Here is a 12,226-nt window from a genome sequence, read left to right as displayed (position 1 = left end):
ACTACACATGAATGTGTGACATTGACGTGCATGACGATTAGAAAAAGGAAATCAAGACAATTAATATTTTCATCATGTACTCTACTGTAATCAAGTGCTGCTTGGACTACTGCTGCAATTTCCTAAACGGACATAGATCTTTCCTTCTAACGCTCACCTCTCCTGTTCCTTTCCACCCCAGCCCTTCACATTCAGATTAATCATCCTACGAAACTGATTCACCGAGTCCCTCCTGTGTGAGTTGAAGCTTTGAGTTCTCCAAAGTTTCCCAATGCCTAAAGGACAAAGTGTAAGCTCATCACCATCAATAAGACAATGAAGGGTCTCCAACCTTTTTTGTCACCATTCTTCTCAGCACCAAGAAGACCTCCTACTCAGTGTCCCCAACTATGTGCACTCCCACTAGCAAGCTTTCTGCCCACTTAACCTTACCCTGCCTTTGTTACTTCTCACCTTTTTCCCTCTCTCTTATCTAAACTCCACCATCTCTACACTACAGTCCATTCTAAATCCTACCTCCCATTTTTACATCCTCTCTCCTTTACGGTTACCTTGGCTCTTGTCTGCAGTACCCAGTAACAGATTTTAGTCCCTGTTTCCTTCCTATTTGCCCTACAAGCAGTGTCTGAATCTTTAACCTTAATCTCCTATTAGGAGTCAAAACTTCCAGATTTTTTTTTAAAGATTTTATTTAGTTATTTGACAGAGACCACGAGAGAGGGATCACCAAGCAGGAGGAGCTAGAGAGGGAGAAGCAGGCTCCCTGCTGAGCAGGGAACCTGATGTGGGACTCGATCCCAGGACACTGGGATCATGACTCGAGCTGAAGGCAGACACTTAACGACTAAGCCACTCAGGCGCCCCAAAACTTCCAGATTTAAAAAAAAAAAAGAAGTTCCTTCCCATCTTAATTCCCTCCAACACTCAGTCCTCATGTCTGTAAAATTAGAATAATATCTGTCTGCTTCACAAGGTCACTATATAAGTTAAATAAGATAATAAACATTAAAGGCCTTACAAATTATAAGTGCATAAGACACTGTTATTAATATCGGAAAATATTATTCTATCTGATAGACCATTGATCTTGGAATAATTTGTATTTGCCTTAATAACCTACCAATGAATATTGGAACTGCTGAAGTAATAGATATGTACCAAATGTATTTTATCATTATTTGAAATAATTCTGAAATAGTCTTAAAAGGGATAAAAGCTTATTTCTCTTTGATGAGAGCAGTGATAGTAGTGCCTAAGCAAACACCCTACCATTGAGTACTTAAATGCCTTGTGAACAGTATGGAAAACAATAATCCACAGTTCTGCATATTTATAAGTGCACCTAAGCTGCTTTTATCATTTTTTATGTTCAATATACATCTTCGCAAAACCTTTAAGAAGATTTATTCTTTGTACTATAATAATATTTTTATTTGTTTATTATTTTTAGTTTATTAGCAGAGTTAATATTTTAGAGGCTTAAAAACTAATTCTTCAATTAAATGTATACAAAGATTTCTTATGTGAAACACTTCAACATAATTTCTAAAATAAAAAGAGAAGTAACAACCTGTGAACAAAAATTGGGGTCCATTGCACTAAATGGGAGCTCAAAGTTGAGTGAAAAGTCTTTAATAAAAATACTAACATTTTTCAAAATGTTCTATGAAATTGCTTTTTATTTTTCAACAAATTAGCAACTTTCAAAACAGTAATAATATAAACCGCTACTATTCCTTAGGGATATTATTATTTGCCCTACACCATCTGTTTTGACCTTCACTGTATCCCTCTGAGGCAGTTATTACTCTCCCCATTTTACAGCTAAAGAAACTGAGGCTCGGTGAAGGTTAAATGACTGGGCCATATTTCTAATCTAGCAAATACAGCCTAGTACTAGAACTCAATTCTCCACACTGCAAAGCAGCTATGTTTAACTAATAAACCAAATCTTTGAATCTTAAGCTAACTCTATTTTTCTGCCTGATTTCAAGGGTAGTTACTGTTAGAGGTTGCAAGAAGAGCTATTTCTAAAACATTCTTTTTGAAAAGTGGTAGAAAAACTTCCTCTGCAAAACCCCATTCTCATCATTGACTCCAGAAATAAAGATCATCCCTGGAAAGACAAGTACATTCACAGGATGTTTCAGAGCAATGGTTGATGATGTAGTGTAGTTTTGCCCACACAGCAAAAGGAAGTCAGTACAAGAGAACATGTTTGTAGGATGAAGTTAATATAGGACAGTTTTGTGGAAGAATTCATCTTAAATTGGCCCCAACTGCAAGCACAGAACTAGCAGGGACTTAGGGAGAAGAACTTGGTTTCCCACATGGGTAAATTATCATTACCATAATCACTTAAGCCTCAATAGTTTTAAATAACTCACTGACATAAAATATTCTAAAATTCAGATTTGTTTCACAGATTTCTAAATACTTTAGGCTGAAAATAATTCCATCAGGGTCCCAAAGTTCCACTGACCTTACCTTTGTTTGTATCTTTTTCCTCAGTTTAGTTTCCTATTTTTTTTTAACTTAGTATCACTAAGCTAAGACAACACCACACAAGAATATTTCTGAAACAGTATTCAAATGCAATCACACCACAAATGTATTTTTAGTACTTTGGTTTGTCCTTATTTTCATGGGCAAATTAAATGCTATATTATAGACAGAATGCAAGAGAGAAAATATATCTTACTAACAGAAGTAACATTTAATTCATTAAAAGATGACCCTGATTTTTGTAATTTCGTGTATTATCTCTAATTTACAAAACTCTACTCTTTGTACATCTGTCTGTGAGATTGATTTATTATCTTAACTGTGCTTTATTATCTTAGTAATTCACATTTTAGTAAAACATTTTCAATACTTTAGGCAGACCCTTAAGATTATATTTAATTACAGTTAAATCAAATGCTAGGAATGAAACCCAATTCTAGTTTAGAGTCACGCAATCTCTAATGGGTTTTGTCTACATTAATCAATGTTTGTCATTCATTCATTTAACTCAAATTGTGTTATAGAGATGCCATTGTATATGTATATACGTATAGCATTAGGTGTTAAAAATAGAACCATTACATCAGTAATCAGAGTACATTTTTATGGGGTATGATCCAGTAAATTATTCACAAATCAAGAAAAATTAAGGACTCAAACTAGACAGGGACATCATAAGGTCTCAGGTATATTGCCTGGCATTTTTAGACTCAATCTGGTTTTTAATGAAGAAATTTAAAAAAAAAATGAGAAATGGGTCTTATGTGGATCTGGGATATAGAAGAAAATTAATGTTCATTTATATAACTTTTCAAACCATGAGATCAAGAGTTCATGCTCTATTGACTGAGTCAGCCTGCTTTACTCACAGGGCATGTCACTTTTCTGACACCCCCCCCCCCTTTATGTTTTCTTTAGAAGTGCATCCTTATTGCCATGGGAATACCATTGGTCCTGAACTAGACCAAGAGACCTATCATCCTATGTAGCTATGTACCTTATTGCCCTTCTAAAGTGACTCAAATGTGTGCTTTTGAGTAAGTTTAGATGTGCTTCCAATTTTCTGCAGATTTACTACTGAATGTCTCAGTGCCTTTAGCATCACTAGGGACACCCACAGATGGATTATGGCAGTCTCCTGGAGGTTGTGAAGAGATACACGACAACCTCATAGAAGGAAACATACACACATATGTACATGTATGTATGATATGTGAATATGTTTTTTAACATTTCCTGTGGGATAGTCTAACAAATACATCAATGGAATATTGTTCTTATATTCTGACATTTAAAAATATCTTACATAGTAGCACTCTAAATGACAATCAGTTTCAAAGAAGGGCCAATTTATTTTTTACCATCATACTGAATTCAGTTATTATAAAAAGATCTCATTAATATCCATGTATAACCATATCCAAAGGCAGTTGTAGAAGTTTTTAATCTTTCCTTAAACCATTTCATGGGGAAATAATTAATTATGTGTAAAATGCCCGCTGCAATTCCTTGTAATCCTTGTTAATATATTTTAAACAATTATGTAATTTTTCATATATTTATGTTATGGGTCCCAGTTTTATTTTTTTTTAAAAAAGGATTTTATTTACTTATTTGATAGAGAGAAAGTGCACGCACAAGCAGGGGGAGCGACAGGCAGAGAGAGAGAGAGGGAGAAGCAGGCTCCCCAAGGAGCAGGGAGCCCGATGCGGGACTCAATCCCAGGGCCCTGGGATCATGACCTGAGCCGAAGGCAGTCGCTTAACCAGCTGAGCCACCCAGGCGCCCCTCCCAGTTTTATTCTAATGTTTTGAAGGTAGGGAGCTGGTTTTACACCTCCCCATCCTGCTGAACCTGGTATTTAAAAGGTATTCAAGATATATTTGTAGCACTTGTTTTGATCCCCACCTGAAATGAATCTTAAGAAATTATTAGAAAAACCATGTCAGAGAGAAAAATAAAAATCCTGTATATTCTACCCAGAGGTTCAATTTCATTATATCAGAAGATAAGTGGGTCAAACCCAAATGGATGACTATGATGATATACCCATCCTAAGTTTTTCTATTTTTCTTCACTGTAATAAAATCATCACATGTTCTAGCACTGAACTTTACACTTTCCAATGTGGTTTCAGCCACAAATCTCCTTATCTTCACAGTACCTGCATGTAGCACATATATACGCTCATCTGGTTCATTAACCAAAAAAAAAAAAAAAAAAATAGAAACACAGAATTTAGGAAGTTTGCACAACTCAATGAATTGTCAAGTCAAAACTTGAACTTAAGTACTGTGGCCCTAATTCAGTATTTTTTTCCCTAAGTGACCATATTTTATACATAGGGATGATTCTCCACAGTAGGGAGTTAACTGTAATGGCATCAAAAGACACAACCACTAGACATCACTGTGAAATCTTCCAGCAATTACTGTTTTTAAAGATTTTATTTATTCATTCATGAGCAACAGAGGGGAGGAGAGAGAGAGAGAGAGAGAGAGAGAGAAGCAGAGGAAGAAGCAGGCTCCCAAGGAGCAGGGAGCCCGATGCGGGACTCGATCCCAGGACCCCGGGATCATGACCCGAGCTGAAGGCAGACACTCAACCATCTGAGCCACCCAGGCGCCCTATTTTTTTTTTTTAACTGTAAGATATTTTAACTTGTCCTATAGACTTACAGTAACCTGTGGTCATAAGAATCCAGAGTAAAGATACTCTCGATAATACTAGAGTGCGGGTGGAAGAACTGTCAGAGAAAGCTAGAAAAGTACCGATATTGTTCAGAATGAACTCATGGATCTTAGACTGAAGACTGATGGCTTCATCTGATGGCACACAGAATTAACTGGTCATTTGTAAACAACTCCCCTGGGGACCATCCATTATTAAACCGCAACAACACAGGAACTAGAGAGAGGCGGCTTATTGTATGTCTAGATGATCAATTAAATCATTCTGCAAAATATTTTGGAGGGTTGTCTTGTACTAGCTAATATCTGTCTGGCACACGTTACCAAGAAGAGTCTTCAATCTAGCTGGAATGCTTAGAAAGAAAAAAATAATCTCTCTGTGCCAGGGCCTCAAGACTCTAAGGCTGGGATCATTTTTTTTAGAGTTTCACTACAAAATTAGACAGTGGGAGGCACTGGCAGCTCTTTCCCCTAAGGGGAGTTACAACATAAATCTATGTACATGTATCTGCATCTATAAAGTATGCACTGCATATATTTTTCTTCTTTTTTTCCCCTTTCTTTTCTTTCTTTTTTTTTTTTTCCCCCTTTTTACCTCCTGATGGTAGATGTCTAGGATTCTCTCCAAAGACAACTCTTCAAAGTACAGTTTGTCACACTCATCAAAGTCTGTGCTCACGGTCTCAGGGTTGCAATTCACCACCACTGTCTTCTTGCCAAGCTGACGCAGTGTGCGGATGCTGGAGACAGCACACCAATCAAATTCCACACTGCTGCCTGCAGAGAGGGTGAGATTGGGAAGAGGAGTAAAAGAAACATGAAGTTACAATACAAAGAGCAGCAGAAAGCTATGGCTAAGGCTAAGGAAGCTAATCCCCTCTCATTGCAATTTTTAAAACTCCAAAATGTAAATTTCAGATCCGTTATGCACACTACAATAATAGTAGGAAAAGCAGGGACTAATTAAACAACAATGACATGTTGGCTTATTTTGTATGCTAAGTTCTGCAATAGGGAATCTCCATATTTGAAACATTCAAATTCAAAGTTAATGGGAGATCATTGTAATGATTTTTAAAAAAACCCTCGTTTGCAGAAAAGAACTCAAAGTGACCATACTGACCTCAGAACACAATAGTCCAGCTAGTGATCAGAACACTGGAGTTCTCGTTTTAGTTAATCCACTTACTCTGCTGTCTGAGGTCTAAACCCAATGATCCCTGAAGTGCCTTGGAGCTCTGACACATCTTGATTGATTGGAAAATCCTGTGCTTTCCAAGCATATCCCTTTTAAGCTTGGCAAGGCCACCCCATGCAGAGTGAGTGACCTTCTAAAAAAGAATTTGAAGTACAATAATGGCCTAAATACCTCAAAATATCACCTCTACTGGAATGCCACAGAACTGAAAGTCCTGGGATTTGTACTAATCCTTTGCATTAGGATTTTGTCTCTTAAAAATCCTTATCAGAACAATAATTATCCAAATATAGTAGCATGCCAATTTTCTCTATCAATTAAGTATATACTTGATTATCAGCCTAGTTAGTCTTCCCTGAGTCCTAAGGTAATGCAGAATTGTTACATAAATTAGGTAAAATTTGAATAGGAAGGAAGAAAAGTCTACAGAAGAGAACGGCAGGTCCTGGTGGAGGTGTTCAGGCCATTTAGCCTAAGATAACTAAAGGGGTAAAGATATAAACACTGTTGACCTACTTCAATATTTGACCAAAGATTGCTGAAGTAGGATATCCTGAAGCACTTGATTAATTGTAAAACCTAAAATAAACTATGTTTAAAGTAACAGAGTAAGACTACATACATTTTAAATTATGTATTTCATCATTTCCATACTAGAATACTTGTGAGACTAAATGTTAAATACACTTGTTGAGAAATATCATTGTCTATTTAAATATATACTTGTAACTGTAAATTATGATTATTATATTAATGTTATTAAATGTCTAATTTTAAGTGACTGGGTGAGCTGTAACAATTTCTGCTGAGAACATTTTAATTAAATTATATAATGCTCTGTCTATGCACCAGTGATAAAAGCTCTTTGCGTTCGATATCAACAGAAGTCATATATTCACAGATCTCGTCGTCTACAAATGTAATTTCTGGTTGATATATGAAGTTCTTGAGCAAATATAAATCTTTGCGTAAAACTGTGCCAGATGAGAAAAGGTCAAAGTGTAATTCATTCCCTAATCCCAGTGAGAGGCTCTGTTTATTTCATGAGGATAAAAACATAAAAGGGGGGACATGGTGAAACAGGAGAAGGAATTATAGTTGAGACTTGCATCTGAGTCTCACTTCTACCATTTAATAGCCATATCAACTTGGGCTTTACCTATCTGAACCTCAGTTTCTTAATTTGTGAAATACTTATTATAACAGCATCTGTTTTCATAGTTCTTAGAATAATAGAATGAACATGTGTGAAAAGTACTATATGAACTATAAAGTCTTATGTAAATATAAGTTATCACTTTACCAATGTGATATGGACCACAGCCCAACACCATCATTCCATGGTCATCAAAATTGATATCATGCTCCTGAGGAGAAAAAAAAAAAAAAGACACAGAAATTATTGTGTGTTATTCTTCAATCTAATTAAACTCTTTGTCCTGTCACTGAGTCTGTCTTTCTCATTCTTCCTCTTATTGCCGTGTATCCTCTACTAGTCTCTGGGAACTCATAAGTATAACATATAAGCTCTACTTAGTCACAAAAAATAAGTTCAATATTTTTTAATTAAATAGCCATGAGAACACACCATAATTGTATGTTCATGTAACTGTTATCCTTATTATATTTTTACTTGTTTGATTTCACCATCTTAAGGCAGTTCTGAAAAGACTGAGTATGGAAAGACATTATCACATCTGACCCACATTATGTCATTTTTAATACCAAGATTACTAGATAAGCAAAAACACAAAAATTATATTCCCTCATTGTGGACCATTTACTAAATCTAGAGCTTTCTGCATATAGCAATTTGGCACTTCCTACCTGCCCATTGTAGGTAACATAGAGGTAGTTTGTTACTGATGGGTATTCTGCAGCCAGTGTATCGATCTGCAAGAGAAAATAAATAAATAAATAAACTGGGATTTTATTCCCTGTTGTATTTTTTTCCAGAATAAAAAAATTGTACTGTGTTCATATTCCTTTAATGCCTCTTACTATCAGATACAAAGACAGATAAAAAGGTAGGTACAATTCAATTACTTTCTAATTCTGAAAATGAGATTGGGTGGAGGAACAATGATATAATCTAGTTATCATTTGAGCAATAAATAACAATACACACCCCAGAGCATCACTGATTGATTACAGCAGTACTTTTCATGTACATAGCAAAATGGTCATAGTGAACTCGCTACCAGGAAGATTTACCCAGACAGCTATCTAAAGCAGCTCAAATCAGAGCAAAACGACCTATATGTAAGAATGTCTTTGGTTTGCAAATTAATGCATAGGATTTAAGTTACCTATGGCACTGAGCAATGAGATGACACAAATACCTTAAAGCATGGGGAAGAGGGGAAGGAGACAAGGTCTCACTGAACATATTTGGAAAAAGTAAATCAATTCAGTTCTCTAAGGCCAGGAGCTCAGCTTAGTGAGCAAGAATTCAGGGCCAACAGGGCAGGCTAGTGTAAGGCAGGTGAGAAGGAAGAAAGATAATTGCTGACTAGAATATATTCAGCATCAAGCCTGAGACCAAAGGGTATGCATGTGCCCCCTGAGCATGTGGAGAAAAGTCAATGATTTTTAAAGGACAAAAACCAGCTGGTGGTACTTTAAGCCAAAGCATACCTCTACTAAAGTCCAAAAAAAAAAAAAAAAAAAAAAAAAAAACCCACAATGGTACACCTATGAAAGTTCTTGTGTGATTGCCATGAATACTAGATGAGCTCATTATGCCCAACCCTATCACAATGAATACTAAATGAACCATAATGATGGGGCACTTAAAATAAAGTATTACCCTGTAAAAAGTTAGTGCCAAAAGAGATAACTATTCTTTTCAAGAGGTCAGCCACCATACTAGGGTATTTCAAGTCCCTCCATTACACTAAGGATTTATCTTATCACAGATATATTTGCACATGGGTCAAAAAGTAAAGGAGAGGTCATTTTGATGTTTTTTCATTTAGGCAGAGAAAACCACATACTCACTCTTAGCTTTACGTCCCAGTACCCCTTCAACTTTTCCCTTTTAAGCTTAAATCAATCCTGTGCTGAATAAAATTGGTGGCATCATGGGCATCGATTAGACAAGTAGAATCATTTTTTAATTCCATCCCTCTTTCTATTGGCAATGGCTCTATGAGTTGGTGCCTATGTTTCCCCCTTCGAGGAAAGGGAAACTTTTACCTGTTTCACCCAAGGATGGATGTTTTTCTTAAGCCTCAGCTCCCTTGTCTGGGCCTCAGTCAGCCCAAGGCATTTTGAAATCTGCTTGTCTGAGAACCCAATCTCCTTTGACTTTTTCAGGGTTTCTTCTGTAATGGACTCACTAGGATTTAATGAAAAAGAGAGATTCGAGTTTAAACAAGACACAATAAGGACCAGTGAACTGTGTTCAATTTCAAAAACACCAAAGGCTCCTTATTTTCTATCTTCAACATGTTTAGATCTCCTGTCTTTAAAAAATGCACAAATAAATAGCCCACTAGATCTTCTAGCCTCTATGAAATCTTTCAGTATTTTCAATGCTGACATTTCCAAACATGTGGTTTCTAGCGCCTTCTTCTCTTATTTCCTGAAAAATGGCTTTTGCGTTGACTCTCTTAATGGATCTCCTCTTTCAAAATAATCATGGGCCTTCCCCTTACTAAATCTAGGAAACTTTTCTCAAGTTTCTTCTCCTCAACCTGTCGACATATGACCTGCCTGATGCTTCATTCTTTAAAGATAATCTTCCTCTGGCTCTGATAAGTTGCTGCTCATCCTACTTTATAATTCACAAAAATCATTTACTGGTTTTCTCCCCCACCCAAGGCTCTATCTTTTGTTACCAGATTTAAGACTAAATGTCTACCTTCTCTCTCCCTCTAAATTTCACCACTGTCATTGGCTCAAGCAGCATAAGTAGTCAATAATTCCCAAATCTGTAGCTCCTTCTCTAATGCCTGACCTATGCTCTGGTCTTTATGTACAGCATCTTCAGGAATCACCTTCACCTAGGAATCCTAACATTGTGTCAGACTGGGTATACTCTCCATAAACTGCCCCTATTTACTAATATCACATGTCTGTCTATGTCGACAAGAGAGTTCTCTATGATTATTTCCTACCGGTAGTATAGACTGTATTTGTGTTGTTTCTCTCACCTGTAATGACTTTGACATTCCTATTACCTACCCAGCTGCTCCCCAACTCCCAGCCACTCTTTATAGGTCAACTAGAGCCATGTTTCACCCATGAAGATTTCTCGGTCTGCCCTCACCCATAGATCTTCCTGGGCTCTTCACTGACTCATTTGCTTGGAGCCAGGAGCATAGTTGGAACCATACTACTTAGCATGTCAATAGTGCCAATATTTTTAATGTTTCTTAGCTTTTATTCACCAACCTGACTTTTTTCCTGCTAGATTCATGTTCCATGATGACAAAGAATACATCTGGCTCATTTACCAGATCATTCCCAAAGATTAGCAGGCTAGTCCACAGACAACATTCAATAAATATTTATTAAGTGAATAAGGGAAACTGAACTTCAACAGCTTTTATAGAAAAGACAAAGTTATTGAAATCAGCTTGTAACTGGAATTCAAAATGTACAAAAAAATTTGTAAAAAGCCAAGGTACAGAAGAATAAAACATTTCTGTAAAAGTATATCTAACTAAATAGCTATGGGCCAGCTATTTCAAGCAATAGTCAATACAATAAAATTCAATTATAACAGTCTGATAGTCAATACAACGAAATTAAAATATAACAGTATGTTCTCAGAAGATCTAATAATAAATAAAACATTTTCATTGAAATTCTGCTAATAGAATGTAGTTGAATTAAACCTATTGCATTTTGTTCATTCTATTCTTCAATCTTCTTTAATTAATTCATATTCTGAGTTTAGAGAAGAGAGAATCAAGCTGGTATATTTAATAGCTATTCCTCTGGCTTTTGGATATCAGTATTAGTTTGGGTTTTTACAGCTATGTCTCTTCCTAGTCAATTTGCTTTTTCTAAGGCACTTAAATTTCCTTCTCTCTCTCAAGTTAATTCATTATTTCTTCCCAATAAATTTAATGTCTCATTTTGATTTTTTAAAGGCCCCAAGTATTTGATAAACATTCTCCCAGAGCAACACGTTTTCCTGTCAAATTCTTGAACATAATCTGCATTAAGTATTATTAGTCACTTGCGATGGGTGCCAAGTACTGGGCCTCATGCTCTAGAACTATGTTATTCAATATGGTAGCAATTAGCCACATGTGACTACTTAAATTATAAATGTTAATTAATTTAAAATTTTTAAAATTAAATTTTAGGCTCACAGTTGCACTAGCCACATTTCAAGTGTTCAATAGCCATATGTGGCAGTGGTTACTGTTACTGTATTAAATGGTGCAGATTACAGAATATTTTATCGTCACAGAAATTTCTACCTAGGCAGTGCTGCTCATGAAGATACAAAACAGTATTTGAGACAATGCAATGATAGAGAGCAATTCAAAACATTTTATGGAGAGATAAGCTGTGTGGTGCAATGTGAGGTCAGAGAAAAGAGATAACAATGTGAGTGGATGTAGTGGAGAAATACTATGGCAGTAGAGGGAAGAGAACAGAGTCATAAGGAAAGTTCAGCTTTATATGGATGAAGGAGTTGACAGATGTACTATAGGCAAGGGCAACTGCGTCTGCCATAATTTGAGACCGTGGTGGGCATGGCAGGTATAGAAAACATACTGAGGATTTGTAGTTAGTAGAAAATTATGAATGGTGAAAGTGGGGCAACGTTCACTGTCATTCTTACATCAGTGCTTTAACACTTAGTGAACAC

At 36.1% G+C, this 12,226-nt stretch overlaps 1 protein-coding gene across 3 annotated transcripts in view; it reads right to left on the bottom strand.

Moving 5' to 3' along the window:
* The window catches only part of CPS1 (carbamoyl-phosphate synthase 1), a 133,987-nt gene that overhangs the window by 32,265 nt on the left and 89,496 nt on the right, over nt 1–12,226 (bottom strand). For all 3 annotated transcript variants that reach the window (XM_035726824.1, XM_027590514.2, XM_027590515.2), the window contains exons 23-26: nt 9,592–9,733; nt 8,221–8,286; nt 7,697–7,760; nt 5,791–5,972 (exon numbers count right to left, since the gene is read on the bottom strand). In XM_035726824.1, coding sequence (XP_035582717.1) covers nt 5,791–5,972; nt 7,697–7,760; nt 8,221–8,286; nt 9,592–9,733 — 454 coding nt within the window. The remainder of the gene's footprint in view (nt 1–5,790; nt 5,973–7,696; nt 7,761–8,220; nt 8,287–9,591; nt 9,734–12,226) is intronic.

This window comes from Zalophus californianus, chromosome 3, assembly GCF_009762305.2.
Source record: "Zalophus californianus isolate mZalCal1 chromosome 3, mZalCal1.pri.v2, whole genome shotgun sequence".
Classification (NCBI taxonomy): domain Eukaryota; kingdom Metazoa; phylum Chordata; class Mammalia; order Carnivora; family Otariidae; genus Zalophus; species Zalophus californianus.
This window is presented reverse-complemented; position numbering and strand designations above follow the sequence as displayed.